This window comes from Oncorhynchus kisutch, linkage group LG22 (assembly GCF_002021735.2).
Source record: "Oncorhynchus kisutch isolate 150728-3 linkage group LG22, Okis_V2, whole genome shotgun sequence".
Taxonomy (NCBI): Eukaryota; Metazoa; Chordata; class Actinopteri; order Salmoniformes; family Salmonidae; genus Oncorhynchus; species Oncorhynchus kisutch.
The window spans coordinates 14,529,107-14,544,798 of NC_034195.2; the positions used below are offsets into that span (position 1 = coordinate 14,529,107).

Genomic DNA, 15,692 nt, shown 5'->3' on the forward strand with positions numbered 1-15,692 from the left:
CAGTGGCTTCTTCCTTGCTGAGCGGCCTTTCAGGTTACGTCGATATAGGACTCGTTTTACTGCGGATATAGATACTTTTGTACAGGTTTCCTCCAGCATCATCACAAGGTCCTTGCTGTCGTTCATGGATTGAGTTGCACTTTTTACACCAAAGTACGTCTCCTTCCTGGGCGGTATGACGGCTGCATGGTCCCATGGTGTTTATGCTTGCATTCAATTATTTGTACAGATTAATGTGGTACCTTCAGGCGTTCGGAAATTTCTCGTAAGGATGAACCAGACCTTTGGAGGTCTACAATTTTTTTTCTGAGGTTTTGGCTGATTTCTTTAGATTTTTCCATGATGTCAAGCAAAGAGGCACTGAGTTTGAAGGTCGGCCTTGAAATACATTCACAGGTACACCTCCAATTGACTCAAATTATGTTAATTAGCCTATCAGAAGCTTCTAAAGCCATGACATCATTTTCTGGAATTTTCCAAGCTGTTTACAGGCACAGTCAACTTAGTGTATGTAAACTTCTGACCCACTGGAATTGTGATACAGTGAATTAATCTGTGTGAACAATTGTTCTAAAAATTGTGTCATGCACAGAGTAGATGTCCTAACCGACTTGCCAAAACTATAGTTTGTTAACAAGAAATTTGTGGAGTGGTTGAAAAACTATATGAATTTTTTTATAATTATTTTTTATAATACATTTTACCCCCCTTTCGTGGTATCCAGTTGTTAGTAATTACTATGTTGTCTCATCCTCACATCTCCCGTATGGGCTCGGGAGAGACGAAGGTCAAAATCTACGCGTTCTCCATAATACAACCCAACCAAGCCACACTGCTTCTTAACACAGCGCGCCTGCAACCCGGAAGCCAGCCGCACCAATGTGTCGGAGGAAACACCGTCCACCTGGCTACCTTGGTTAGTGCGCACTGCGCCCGGCCCGCCACAGGAGTCGCTGGTGCGCGATGAGACAAGGATATCCCTACCGGCCAAACACTCCCTAACCCGGACGACGCTAGGCCAATTGTGCGTCGCCCCACGGCCCTCCCGGTCGCGGCCGGCTGCGACAGAGCCTGGGCGCGAACCCAGAGTCTCTGGTGGCACAGCTAGCACTGCGATGCAGTGCCCTAGACCACTGCGCCACCCGGGAGGAGAAAAACAAGTTTTAATGACCCCAACCTTAGTGTATGTAAACTTGCGACTTCAACTTTAATTACTCGTGCCTCTACAGAAATCAATAAAATCTTTGAAAATATTACAACAGAGAGCATGATTTGGCCGCAGAGGCTTCTTTTAAAAATTAGCTGTGGATTGTTTTAAGCACCCAATTCGGGCAGCGGGTGTGGCAAATAGCCTACCAAATAGCTGACTGTTGAGTTGCAGCGCTCAGTGAAAAGCAGGTAAATAAGCCTAGGCCTATTGTAATTTTTCAAAATACAATCGTAGGAAAAGCATAGTTTAGAAAGCAAATGGCTGTCGCTGAAAATAGAAGACAAAGAAATGACTAATCTGTCTATAGTTATCAAAATTCTCTTCTCCCAATTGAGTGAACAGTATCTTATTGGCACTAGCGGAGCGCATCGGCCATATCCCCTGTGAGTGTGTGGCTATTCACTGTCTTTATCATTGGATCAGTGCCACTGGAAAGTTTTTGGTGGACAATAATTCCCTCCAGGCTTGTTGGCCGTCATATTGTACAATTTGTGTCTCCCCTTTTCGTAGGCCTAGATTAGATGGTTACAAGACAAGGTTGTTTTTACTGATTGCTTATGTCTCCAGTCATATAAAGTGTGGTAGAATTGCATGAAATGTGTTTATAAAAGGCCACATTTTTCCTGTGCAAAGAATGGAGATGAAACGACTCTGATTAGACCTACTCATTACGTGCTCAGACATGCGTTGTTCAGAACTGTGTTTCTCTTGCAGTGAATGAGTAATATTATTAGCCTACATATTAGGCATAGTATCCTATATTACATTAGTCTGCAAATGCGATGATAGATGCATGCAATCCCTTATTATAAAGGTGCAATTTTATTTGGAAAAAGAAAAGCTTTCCCAAACATGAAACTCACGCACTGCGTATGGATGTTGGCATTTTGAAGTCGGCCTTGTGACTTGATATCGTGTGTTATGCATCTATTTCATGTTGCACTGTATGCGCCGTTCCACAAGTAAATTAGTCAATCTATGATGTGGTTGAGTAATGGTTGACATTGTACACGTCGTTTCGCAGACCTTTTAACCTAATATTGCGATGATAATTCATGTCTATGGCCTCCTACAGAAAATGACAAAAGGACACATTAACAGACAAAACCTACCAGATGTCACATCCAATGATATGGACACTGAAACTGACCCGAAATAGAGCAGGATTAGGGTTCTGCTTGAACACTAGTTGGTATGGGCTGTAGCCATGTACATTTTGCATTGAGTTTTTTGCCATCAAAGCCAATCTAGGGCTGTTGAATTTCTCAGCCAGTTCTCTTATTTCATTATTATAGAATTTTCCTCTGTTAGGTTCTTAATTAACCTGGTAAACCGGACGATTAGTAAAGCTTAAATCAAGTTTATTCTCCCATTGGGTCAATACAGCTGCATAAGACAAAAGATATATTCACACAAGCACTGATATTTAACATTTTCTCTTACACATCTGAACAGCCAGTGCATCTTTGTTGCTAGACAGAACCTTAGTGATACCTGTTCTTCCTCACTTCATCTGACCTGACCTCTGCTCCAAAGTGCTCACTCCTCCGCAACTCACAGCTGTCATGTTGACTCGTACCAGACGGTGTATTTCCTCCTCCCATTGGATCCCTGATAGCTAAACGTAACGTCTCCTGACATAATGTAAACGTTATAAATTACCCTATCTCCCTCAGTGAAAGGAATAAGTATAAATCAAGAAATCAGAACCCACCATTGTCACTACAATTTCTGGGGCGGGCCATGCAAACTTAAAGAATGAAGTGCTTGACGATTTCACTGGGTTTCTTTGTATTCACAATGCTTCCAGCGCTGAAGCTTGTGAAGTGGTCGATTATCTGAAGGTACCACACACTTGGTCTCAACTCATGTAGCTCTACAGCCACTGTTTCATTGTACTTGGACGCCAGTGGTAAACCAACAGCTGGTCTGGGCTTAGGTTTGCTGTATTTCTGGCATGTCTCAACGGTTAAGTATCTGCCGTAGAATGGAAATACTCATTATTTCCAGAACTGCTGAATAATTTCTGACGTCTGTCAACTGTAGCATGTCCAAACTGTTAACAATAATTTGTGTTTTTTTTTCTCTGTGGTCATGTTCTCTTCGACTGTCAGAATCTCCATGTGCTCGGTGTCCATCAGAATCTCATTTGTACATGGACCGACCCTGTGTAATGTCTTTGTCTAAAATGTTTACACAATAGTGGCCTGAGGTATTAAGTTCAAGGGTAAATGGTTGTTTAAACATCACTGCCTTGCCATTTTTTTATGTCTAGTACAGCCCCTGCTTCTTGAGGAAAGCTTTGCTTAATAGTAAGGGGATATCTACAGGGACCACCTCTGTTTCAATGTGACACTTAGTCTGACAAATTTTTTCTGGTATCTTGACTCTCTTGGTAGAATTGACGACTGTTGATTGGTATGTCAATCATATTTTGTACTTTCATATTTAGTTCATATATAATACGCATGTACATGCATTATTAATCACAGCCGATCATAAGGCTTCAGTATCAGATGCAGATTTGTTTGAAAACAGTGTAATGTTACGCTGCTCCATGTCTGTGTTTACATTTTCCTCTGTTAGTTTAACTTGTTAATTTTTATGAGGACAGTCTTTAACACATGGTAAGTGCTTTGACAAATAGCACTTTTTGATATCCTTCCATACCTGTCCAGTGGATTTGTGCAGGGCAATGCCGCCCTCATCTGGTTGTCTTGAGAACGTGACTTGTTGGCGCCTTTTCTCTGCTGCTCATTGTAATATGCCGAGTCACTCACTTGCATTCCATTTGTTATGGGTGCGACAGATGTATTTTCACCAAAAATACTTTTTTGTGCCGACTTCCATTGACGCAAAAAGTCAGCACAGTACAAGCAGTCAAAGCCGACTGTTTCTCCCTACCAAGACGGGCAGTATCTAGCAACTTGAGAACCATGTTGTGCTTGCGCATTGTACCTCATTTTGAAATCAATTATGTAGTCCGTCATTGCAATCAAAATGTCTCTAGTAACACTGTCAAAGTTTTAATATGCCTCGTAGGCATGGTCTTTCTCTTCTTTACGAAACACAGAATCCAGTGCTCTGATGAGCTCCCATACTGTCATCCTTCAAATCCTCCAGGGATATTTCTAGTGCTGTCTCTCTCGCTCTTCCTTCCAGCGATAATACCACCGCAAGTGCTAGCTTTTTCTCGTCCAGATAAGTAACCCAGCCCAGATTAAAGGACCTCTTCATTGTAGATATTAGCCCTCCTCTGCTACCAATGATACCTCAAAATGACACATCGACTAGGTTCCAGTTTAACATAGTTTACTTCACCGTATTTCCACAGTACATAGTTGACATCACACTCAGGCCTGGTCCATCTCCATGGAGACTACCGCGCAGGTGTACTAATAACAGACTGATAGCACCATAATAACAGAAATATAGGGATACTTAAAACATGAACTTAACATGCGTTGCTCCCCTATACAGACTTGACTACAAATATCCACATAGCAGCTGGGCGCGGATCACAATGGTTTTTGTCTCTGGGCAATTGGGTATCATTGGCAAAGGTGGGCATGTAAGTAAGCCATAACCAAACCAAACTTCCCGTAAGTCATGACGAACTAACTTACAAAACTGTGTTTTGGATGAGACGGAATTAATGAGCAAAATTATCCTAGTTAACCAATTTTGACACGAGAATAAATGTTTCTGACTCATATCAATGCCACATGGGCTGTTTTCAAGGGCAGTTGACCTTTAACACTTTATCATTGATTTGATGCATAGGGTCAGGGCAGTAGTAGATACCAGCAGGAGTTTAGTACTTAGAGGAAAAGAGAGGAATGTCCTTGACATCCACATGGATACAAAGTACAGTACACAGTTCGACTACATCCCTGTGTTTCAGAGACTGGCGGTCGCTGCCAAAGTCTTTTCACTCTAGTTTAGTCCATGGATTTTTTCATTATAAATCTGCCTGTGAGGGGCTAAAGCTTATTCCCAAATGGCACCCTCTTCCCTATGGTAGTGTACTATAAATGGGGAATAGGGTGCCATTTGGGATGCATCCTCGTTAATGGAGATCATGTAGGGGCAGGGTGGGGGAAGAGGATGTGGGTGGGAGGGTAGATGGTTTATGCATGAGTAATCGTTCCTGGTGTGGTCGGTCTTGAGAGAATGCACGTTTTGAATAAGAGACGCCATCTCTCCACTTCAGTTGCTTTGGTTATGATTTCTATTATAGTTAAAGACGAGCTTAGTTCCAAAGAACGTCATATTTCACACACAGTACAATTGCCATTGTACTTGAGCCTTCATTCATCCTTTTTGAGTGTTATGTTACCATTCTGACAACTGGCAACGATACTGTGTGTGAAAGGTGTCAATGAGCTGGTTGTAAGTGTTCTTTCTCTCTTCACAGGCAGCAGGCCCTGTTCCATGTGCTAGCGGCCTACTCCGTATACAATACGGTGAGTGTGTGTGGTACCTATGTCATGTCTGCGTGTACTCATACAGTGTCAACAGAAAATATTCAAACCCCTTGACTTTTTCCACATTTTGTTATGTTACAGCCTTATTCTAAAATTGATTCAATAGTTTTTTTTCAATCTATCATCAATCTACACACAATACACCATAATGACAAAGCTAAAACAGGTTTTTAGAAATGTTTGAAAAGTAATAAAAAATAAATAAATCAGCATCACATTTACATAAGTATTCAGACCCTTTACTCCGTTTGTTGCAGCACATTTGGCAGCGATTACAGTCTCGAGTCTTCTTGGGTAGGACGCTACAAGCTTGGCACACCTGTTTCTCCCATTCTCTGCAGATCCTCTCAAGCTCTGTCAGGTTGGATGGGGAGCATTGCTGCACAGCTATTTTCAGGTCTTTCCAGAGATGTTTGATCAGGTTTAAGTCCAGCCTCTGCCTGAGCCACTCTAGGACATACAGAGACTTGTCGTGAAGCCACTACTGCGTTGTCTTTGCTGTGTGCTTATGATTGTTGTTCCTGTTGGAAGGTGAATGTTCCCCCCAGTCTGAGGAGCAGGATTTTGTCAAGGATCTTTCTGTATTTTGCTCTGTTCATCTTTGCCTCGATCCTGACTAGTCCCCAGTCGCTGCCACTGAAAAACATCTGCACAACATGATGTTGCAACCACCATGCTTCACCGTAGGGATGGTAACAGGTTTCGTCCAGACATGATGCTTTGCATTCAGGCCAAAGAGTTCAATCTTGGTTTGGTCAGACCAGAGAATCTTGTTTCTCATGGTCTGAGAGGGTTTTAGGTGCCCTTCGGAAAACAACAAGCGGGCTATCGTGCCTTTTACTGAGGAGTGGCTTCTGTCTGACCATAAAGGCCTGATTGGTGGAGTGCTGCAGAGATGGTTGTCCTTCTGGAAGGTTCTCCCATCTCCACAGAGGAACTCTGGAGCTCTGTCAGCGTGAACATCAGGTTCTTGGTCATCTCCCTTACCAAGGCCCTTCTTCCCCGATTGCTCAGTTTGGCCAGGCGGACAGCTCTAGGAAGGGTCTTGGTGATACCAAACTTCTTCCTTTTAAGAATGATAGTGGAGGTCACTGTTTTCTTAGAGCCCTTCAATGTTGCAGAAATGTTTTGGTACCTTCCCCAGATCTGTGCCTCGACACAATCCTGTCTCGGAGCTCTATGGACAATTCATTTGACCTCATGTCTTGGTTTTTGCTCTGACATGCACTGTCAACTGTGGGATCTTATATAGCCTGGTGTATGCCTTTACAAATGATTTCCAATCAATTGAATTTACCACAGGTGGACTCCAATCAAGTTGTAGAAACATTTGTGGTAACACCCCACAATTTTGTCTCTCATAGCAAAGGGTCTGAATACTTACGTAGATAAGGTGTTTGTGTGTTTTATATTTAATGCATTTGTAAAATAAAAACCTGTGTTCGCTTTGTCATTATGGGGTATTGTGTGTCGATTGGCCAAGGATTTTTTTATTTAATCAATTTTAGAATAATGCTGTAACTTAACAAAATGTGGACAAAGTCAAGGTGTCTGAATACTTTCCGAAGGCACTGTATAGTGAGGTCTAAAAGTATTTGGACAGTGACCCATGTTTTGTTGTTTTAGCTCTGTTCTTCAGCGCTTTGGATTAAAGTGCACACTGTCAGCTTTCATTTTGGGGTAATTCAATCCATATTGGGTAACCAATGAGTGAGGAAGTTAGGCACAAAGACCATACCCCCAGGCAATGTTCCCTCTGTTTTTTCGGAACAGAACAAACTTCAGGCCGGCTGAGCGCAAACTTGAATGTTGTGAAAATTCTGTGCAATTTCCAGCACATGTTTACTGTGAACACTGTGGCTGTACCCACTGAGGCTATTTGATCATAATATACACTACCGGTCAAAGGTTTTAGAACACCTACTCATTCAAGGGTTTTTCTTTATTTTTACTGTTTTCTACATTGTAAAATAATAGTGAAGACATCAAAACTACAAAATAACACATGGAATCATGTAGTTACCAAAAAAGTGTTAAACAAATAAAAATATATTTCATATTTGAGATTCTTCAAATAGCCACTCTTTGCCTTGATGACTGCTTTGCACAATCTTGGCATTCTCTCAACCAGCTTCACCTGGAATGCTTTTCCAACAGTCTTGAAGGAGTTTCCGCATATGCTGAGCATTTGTTGGCTGCTTTTCCTTCACTCTGCGGTCTGACTCATCCCCAACCATCTCAATTTGGTTGAGATACTCCATCACTCTCCTTATTGGTAAAATAGCCCTTACCCCTGGAGGTGTGTTGGGTCATTGTCCTGTTGAAAAACAAATGATAGTCCCAGTAAGCCCAAACCAATTGGGATGGTGTATCGCGGCAGAATGCTGTGGTAGCCATGCTGGTTAAGTGTGCCTTGAATAATACATGCATCACAGACAGTGTCACCAGCAAAGCACCCCCACACCAAAACACCTCCTCCTCTATGCTTTGCGGTGGGAAATACACATCCGGAGATCATCCGTTCACCCACACCGCATCTCATAAAGACACGGCGGTTGGAACCAAAAATCTCATTTGGACTCGGACCAATTTCCATCGGTCTAATGTCCATTGCTCATGGTTCTTGGCCCAAGTAAGTCTCTTTTTCTTATTGGTGTCCTTTAGTAGTGGTTTCTTTGCAACAATTCAACCATGACGGTCTGATTCACACAGTCTCCACAGAACAGTTGATGTGTCTGTTACTTGAACTCTGAAGCATTTATTTGGGCTGCCATTTCTGAGGCTGGTATCAGCAAAGGTAACTCTGGGTCTTCCATTCCTGTGGCAGTCCTCATGAGAGCCAGTTTCATCTTCGCACTTGGTTTTTACGACTGCACTTGAAGAAACTTCAAAAGTTCTTAAAAGGTTTTGTGCTAACTGACCTGCTTTTTTTAAAACAATGATGGAATGTCATTTATCTCTGCTTATTTGAGATGTTCTTGCCGTAATATGGACTTGGTCTCTTACTATCTTCTGTATACCACCCCTACCTTGTCACAACACAACTGATTAGCTCAAACGCATTAAGTAGGAAAGAAATTCCACAAATACGTTTTTAACAAGGCACACCTGTTAATTGAAATGCATTCCAGGTGACTACCTCATGCACTTAACAAGTTTGTAGAATCACAAGCTTGATGTAGTCATTGTGTGCTAGAAATATGGAACCAAATACTGAACTTTTAACTACTTTTGACTACAAGTGAATTTGTCCAAATACTTTTGGTTCCCTAAAATGGGGGGACTATGTACACAGTAATTGTATCATTTGAATTCCAAAGTGCTGGATGGGGTCAAGAGTCAAAACAGCACAATTGTCCTCACTGTCTTATGGCTTGGGGGTAGAAGCTGTTTTAGAAGCCTCTTGGACCTAGACTTGGCGGTCCGGGACCGCTTGCTGTGTGGTTGCAGAGAGAACAGTGTGAACTAGGGTGGCTAGAGTCTTTGACAACTTTTAGGGCCTTCTGACACCGCCTGGTATAGAGGTCCTGGATGGCAGAAAGCTTGGCCCCAGTGATGTACTGGGCCGTACACACTACCCTCTGTAGTGCCTTGCGGTCGGAGGCTGAGCAGTTGCCATACCAGGCAGTGATGCAACCCATCAGGATGCTCTCGGTGGTGCAGCTGTAGAACCTTTTGAGGATCTGAGGACCCATGCCAAATCTTTTCAGTCCCCTTAGGAAAAATAGGTTTTGTCGTGCCCTCTTCACGACTGTCTTGGTGTGCTTGAACCATGTTAGTTTGTTGGTGATGTGGACGACAAGGAACTTGAAGCTCTCAACCTGCTCCAATACAGCCCCGTCTATGAGAAGGGGCACGCTCTCGGTCCTCCTTTTCCTGTAGTCCACAATCATCTCCTTTGTCTTGATCACGTTGAGGGAGAGGTTGTTATCCTTGCACCACACGGTCAGGTCTCTGACCTCCCTATAGGCTGTCTCATTGTTGTTGGAGTCATCTGCAAACTTAAAGGTCTTACTCACATCTGCTGCGGAGAGCGTGATCACACAGTCGTCCGGGAACAGCTGATGCTCTCATGCATGTTTCAGTATTACTTACATCGAAGTGAGCATAGAAGTTATGTAGCTCGTTTGGTAGGTTCGTGTCACTGGGCAGTTCTCGGCTGTGCTTCCCTCTAATAGTTTGCAAGCCCTGCCACATCTGATGAGCATCGGAACCGGTGTAGTATGATTCTATCTTAGTACAATTCGACCGTGAAATTATCATAGTTAGAATGTACACTTACATTCTAACAACCCGCATTTGTCCCATGCATTCTTAGTCAGAATTGCAATACATTTCGTAGTGTGTAGATCTTCCTCAATAAACCTGTCACCCCAAACAGTTACGGGCACAGTTGACCACCCCTCCTCCTCCTGGCACCTATCCTTCTAGCGTGTCTTCATTGGTTCTTCAGATAGCGGCAAATATGTAACTCTTGCCTGTCACATTTAATGTCCCTATTTCAATATCCAAATAAATTAATCAATTTTTCCCACGTACACAAGTCTCTCACCTGAGGCACCACCAGCAGTCTGTCCGGTCCATTTTTCCCACCATTTTACTGGCGACCTCTCCGAAGAGTTACCAGATCAGGGAGTTAGAACTCTAACCCATCGAGGAAAAAAACAACAATCCAGCAGACCCCAATCTGGTGAAATTTCTATCGAAACAAAAGTTAAATAAGCTATACACATATCACAATGCATTTCGGGTAACTCATCCCTTATTAACATATTTCCCTTCTATATGCAGACTGAACAAAATACATTTGTGTATATACGCCAGGGCCCCAGGGAACTGGTCATTTACCCTTCGAACACATGATTCACATTGTGATTAACACTGCATGTTAACTAAAAAATATACAAATTTGAATTCACTAACTTAGAATTACAACTCTTGATAACTACTAGAGTAGTTAATGGTATTGCATAAGGTAATGGTAAAATGGACTAGAGATTGGTGTCTCTCATTCATATTATAATTAAATCCTGTCTCAATCATTTCTAGTGAGATTGATCAGGCCTCACCAGAAAGTATCCTATAATTGGTTCAGCCTATGACTCTCATCTCCCCAAGATGTCCAACATCACTACTCTGGACGGCTCTGACTTAGAATACATGGGGCGGCAGGGTAGCCTAGTGGTTAGAGCGTTGGACTAGTAACCGGAAGGTTGCAAGTTCAAACCCCCGAGCTGACATGGTACAAATCTGCCGTTCTGCCCCTGAACAGGCAGTTACCCCACTGTTCCTAGGCCGTCATTGAAAATAAGAATTTGTTCTTAACTGACTTGCCTAGTTAAATAAAGGTAAAAAAAAAAAAAAAATGGACAACTACAAATACCTAGGTGTCTGGTTAGACTGTAAACTCTCCTTCCAGATCCACATCAATCATCTCCAATCCAAAGCTAAATCTAGAATTGGCTTCCTATTTCGCAACAAAGCATCCTTCACTCATGCTGCCAAACATACCCTTGTAAAACTGACCATCCTACCAATCCTCGACTTCGGCGATGTCATTTACTAAATAGCCTCCAATACCCTACTCAACAAATTGGATGCAGTCTCTCACAGTGCCATCCGTTTTGTCACCAAAGCCCCATATACTACCCACCATTGCGACCTGTACGCTCTCGTTGGCTGGCCCTCGCTTCATACTCGTCGCCAAACCCACTGGCTCCATGTAATCTACAAGACCCTGCTAGGTAAAGTCCCCCCTTATCTCAGCTCGCTGGTCACCATAGCATCACCCACCTGTAGCACGTGCTCCAGCAGGTATATCTCTCTGGTCACGCCCAAAACCAATTCTTTCTTTGGCCGCCTCTCCTTCCAGTTCTCTGCTGCCAATGACTGGAACGAACTACAAAAATCTCTGAAACTGGAAACACTTATCTCCCTCACTAGCTTTAAGCACCAGCTGTCAGGGCAGCTCACAGATTACTGCACCTGTACATAGCCCACCTATAATTTAGCCCAAACAACTACCTCTTTCCCTACTGTATTTATTGTATTTATTTATTTATTTTGCTCCTACCCCATTATTTTTATCTCTACTTTGCACATTCTTCCACTGCAAATCTACCATTCCAGGGTTTTACTTGCTGTATTGTATTTATACTTTGCCACCATGGCCTTTTTTGCCTTTACCTCCCTTATCTCACCTAATTTGCTCACATCGTATATAGACTTGTTTCTACTGTATTATTGACTGTATGTTTGTTTTACTCCATGTGTAACTCTGTGTCGTTGTACGTGTCGAACTGCTTTGCTTTATCTTGGCCAGGTCGCAATTGTAAATGAGAACTTGTTCTCAATTTGCCTACCTGGTTAAATAAAGGTGAAATAAATAAAAATGTCAGAATTAGTGATAACAGGTGTAGAAACTGTGCCTACCTTGTTTCTGGTCCCGGCTCCTGTTTCACTGATTCAGAATCTCTAGTTCGACTGCAAATCGTGGTGAACCATGCTCGCAGCGCCAACTGTTAGGTTCTAAGTGAACCTATTAAAACTCAAGGAAGCTTAAATTTGAATCGATAAAGCTGCATAAGACAAAAGACATTCACAGTAGTGGTAGTATATATACCCCAATTTGGGTGGAGTCTCCTCCTCTCTAAACATATTACTATGCAGGAAGTTAATAGATATGGGCCACAAACGGTTCCTTCTCCCTTAAGATGATCTGACCTGACCTCAACCCCCTTCCTCACTAATCCACAGCTCTTCACCCTTATCAGTGCCTGCCAACATGTGATTTATCTTTCCTTCACTCAGTACATTCCAATGTTAATAGCTTCCACCATATACATTCATCGTAAAGATAACCATTAACTTTCTGGTGTAGACCATCTAGACCAGTGGTTCCCAAACTTTTTATAGTCCCGTACCCCTTGCAATGTTCAACCTCTAGCTGCGTACCCCCTCTAGCACTAGGGTCAGTGCGCTCTCAAATGTTGTTTTTTGCCATCATTGTTAGCCTGCCATACAATATATTTTTATTAAACATAAGAATGAGTGTGCGTTTTGTCACAACCCAGCTCATGGGAAGCTGAGCTCTGCAATGTTGGGTTGAATTGGAAAGTCTGTCTTAAATCATTTTCCACACACAGTCTGTGACTGTATTTATTTAGTTTTCATGCTGGTGAGGGCCGAGAATCCACTCACATAAATATGTGGTTGCAAAGGGCATCAGCATATTAACAGTGATTTGCCAAGGCAGGATACTCAGAGTGCAGACCAATCCAGAAATCTGGCAGTGGCTTCTGATTAAACTCAATTTTCACAGAGCCGCTTGTTGAAATTGATGCGGCTCTCATGTTCAGATATCGTTAAGTGGACTGGAGGCAGGGCATGAAAGGAATAATGATTACAGTTGTTTGTGTCATCCTTTTCTGGAAAGTAACTGCGTAATTGTGCACCCAACTCACTCAGGTGCTTCACTATGTCACATTTGACATTGTCCATAAGCTTGAGTTCATTTGCACACACAAAAATCATACACTGACAGAAAGACATGTGTGTTGTCCTTGTTAATGCAGACAGAGAAGAGTTCCAACTTTTTAGTCATAACCTCAAGGTTGTCCCGCACATTGAATGTAGTTGTGGAGAGTCCCTATAATCCTAGATTCAGATAATTCAGGTGAGAAGAAATATCACCCAGATAGTCCAGTCGTGTGAGAAACTCGCCATCATACAAGCGGTCAGAAAAGTGAAAATTATGGTCAGTAAAGAAAACTTTAAGCTCGTCTCTCAATAAATAAAAAAACACGTGTCAATATTTGGATGTTCATTATTTGACTAGGCTACCTGTATTTGACATTGTTGTTATTTTGCTGAACACTAGATGGTTTAATTACATTTTGGGCAGTGAAATGAGGCTAGAGGTGAGAGAAAAAACTCACCCAAGTGTATAGCCCCGTTGGAAAATATAAATGGACTGTTTGAAAATGTGAAGGGGGGGAAAAAGTGTCAAAAATATATTATTCTATTTTTAAAAGTGAATCACATTTTATTTGGCGTACCCTCGACGGCATTGCGCGTACCCCTGTTTGCGAATATCTGCTGTAGAGCATACCACTAAATTTTTTCAATACAATACCTGATAATTAACACTAATTCAAGTTTAGGCGTCAGAACACAGAATCCATCACATCCAAGCTCAACAGATGCCTGGATAGGGAATGCAGTACAAAGTCAATGTGAGAGTGTTATCCCTAGTCCAAAACCACGCACAACCCAATAGCCAAGCCACTTGGCTACCTTGCAATCGAGGTCTGAGTGACTTAGCAACTAGCGGCGATGCTACATATCTTGTAATAATGTCTCTCTCTCTCTGTAATCTTGGTTTTATAATGTGAATTGCATCTTAGCATTTAGTACTTGTACTGTATTTCCTATTAGAATGCTCTATTGATCGCCGTAGTTTTAACTTTAGGTGACTGTATCTTAGAAGGCTTTATCAGGGAGCGTTCACTTCTTTACAACCATATTTACAAGAGCAGAATGGTGCTAGCCATGCTTCTGCCAAATCACAACATTTCCCTGGGATGGAGACAGACAGTGGTCCACACGGATAGAGAAAGAACTGAATGGAGAGGATCGGAGTATTATGGTTACTTGGTTATTTTCTGATTGGTACAGACATCGGGGATGCAAACTAGTCACCTTTCAGCAAAATTCACCGTTTTGAATCCAGAGTTTGGGGGGGGGGCTTGGATCACAGTGGTTGTAAGCGTACGAGTGATGCGCATTTGGAGCAATACTGGCTGTATCCAACGCTCAACCAATCGTTCACATAACAGCAGAATGCAGCACACGGCTGAAGAGAGAAGAGACAACCAATTTGCTGGTTACAGCATCAGTGCATGCTCTGGAAAGACTGCAGAGAGTAGGAAGGCAGTTTGCTATTTACAGCAGCGCGTCCCCTGAAAGATAACGAAGAGGTACTGTAGGTGAGAAGCCTGACCACGGAGACGGGGCTGAGAAGGTGGTGAAGCATACTTCATGAGCTGTAACCAAAAAACAACTGGCATTAGGAAAGTTTGAGGTAAGGGGAAAAGTGTGGTGGAAGTAGTGTTAGCATTGTTAAGTATCGTTATCTTGCGAGCTGGTTCGACTTCTCCATTAGCTAGCCAGAGAAATGTTGAGCACATTAGCCAACTTAACTGATCAAATAATTGAGTTTATGGTGTGAAATTAGCTGGCTAATAAAGTCATACAGCTAACTGTAGCTAGCTAAAGTTACATCATCAGATGAGCTAACATTAGTAACCTAACCAATTCGCTATAGTATTAACTGGTATAACGTTACGACTCCTTACCATTCCTCAAGTTATAACACATTAACGTACGCTAACCCCATTCCGTACAATTGTGCGCAACCGCAACATTCAAACGAGGCTGCAAAAACTAATGCGACTGTGTTGACATCAAAATCTGGGGTGTGAACTACGTTTCTATTCAAGCGTTGATTGACATGGTAATGGCGCTATACTATTGGAGAAAAGTTGAAAAAACTGACCACTCCGACGCTGTACGTTACATCGTGACGTGTCATGGCGTAACGTACAGCTCGCATAAAGCAACTAATTCTGTCTTACAGCCTCTCTCCACCAGGTGTAGCACTTCTCTCACCATTTAAAAATAAGTAAGGGACAGGGTAAGGGGGGTGATACCTAGTCATTTTTTGCATCATCACTGCAAGCTATCATGACTCTAAAAAGCCGCTGTTTACTTATGAAGAACACTTTAGCACTGCCCTAAAAACCCGATTTCAAAATCGACACAAACCTTCAAATAGGAATGTAATGACACATTATATAAACTCTTTATAGTGTTTAATTTACATTTTAGAGGTGGTAAGGTGATTAGTTGGACGGATCCAGTTGAAAAAAAAACAATTCCCCACACAACATCTCTCAATATCACGCAATAGGTTTAGTTTCCCCACCTGCCATTTT

At 42.3% G+C, this 15,692-nt stretch overlaps 1 protein-coding gene across 2 annotated transcripts in view; it reads left to right on the forward strand.

Annotated features, from left to right (window-relative positions):
• The window catches only part of si:dkeyp-19e1.3 (formin-like protein 5), a 109,636-nt gene that overhangs the window by 78,241 nt on the left and 15,703 nt on the right, over positions 1-15,692 (forward strand). For both annotated transcript variants that reach the window (XR_004204802.1, XM_020456209.2), the window contains exon 8: positions 5,628-5,676. Coding sequence is in view for 1 of the 2 variants with exons in the window: in XM_020456209.2 (XP_020311798.1) it covers positions 5,628-5,676 (49 nt within the window). In the remaining variant the exon portion in view is untranslated. The remainder of the gene's footprint in view (positions 1-5,627; positions 5,677-15,692) is intronic.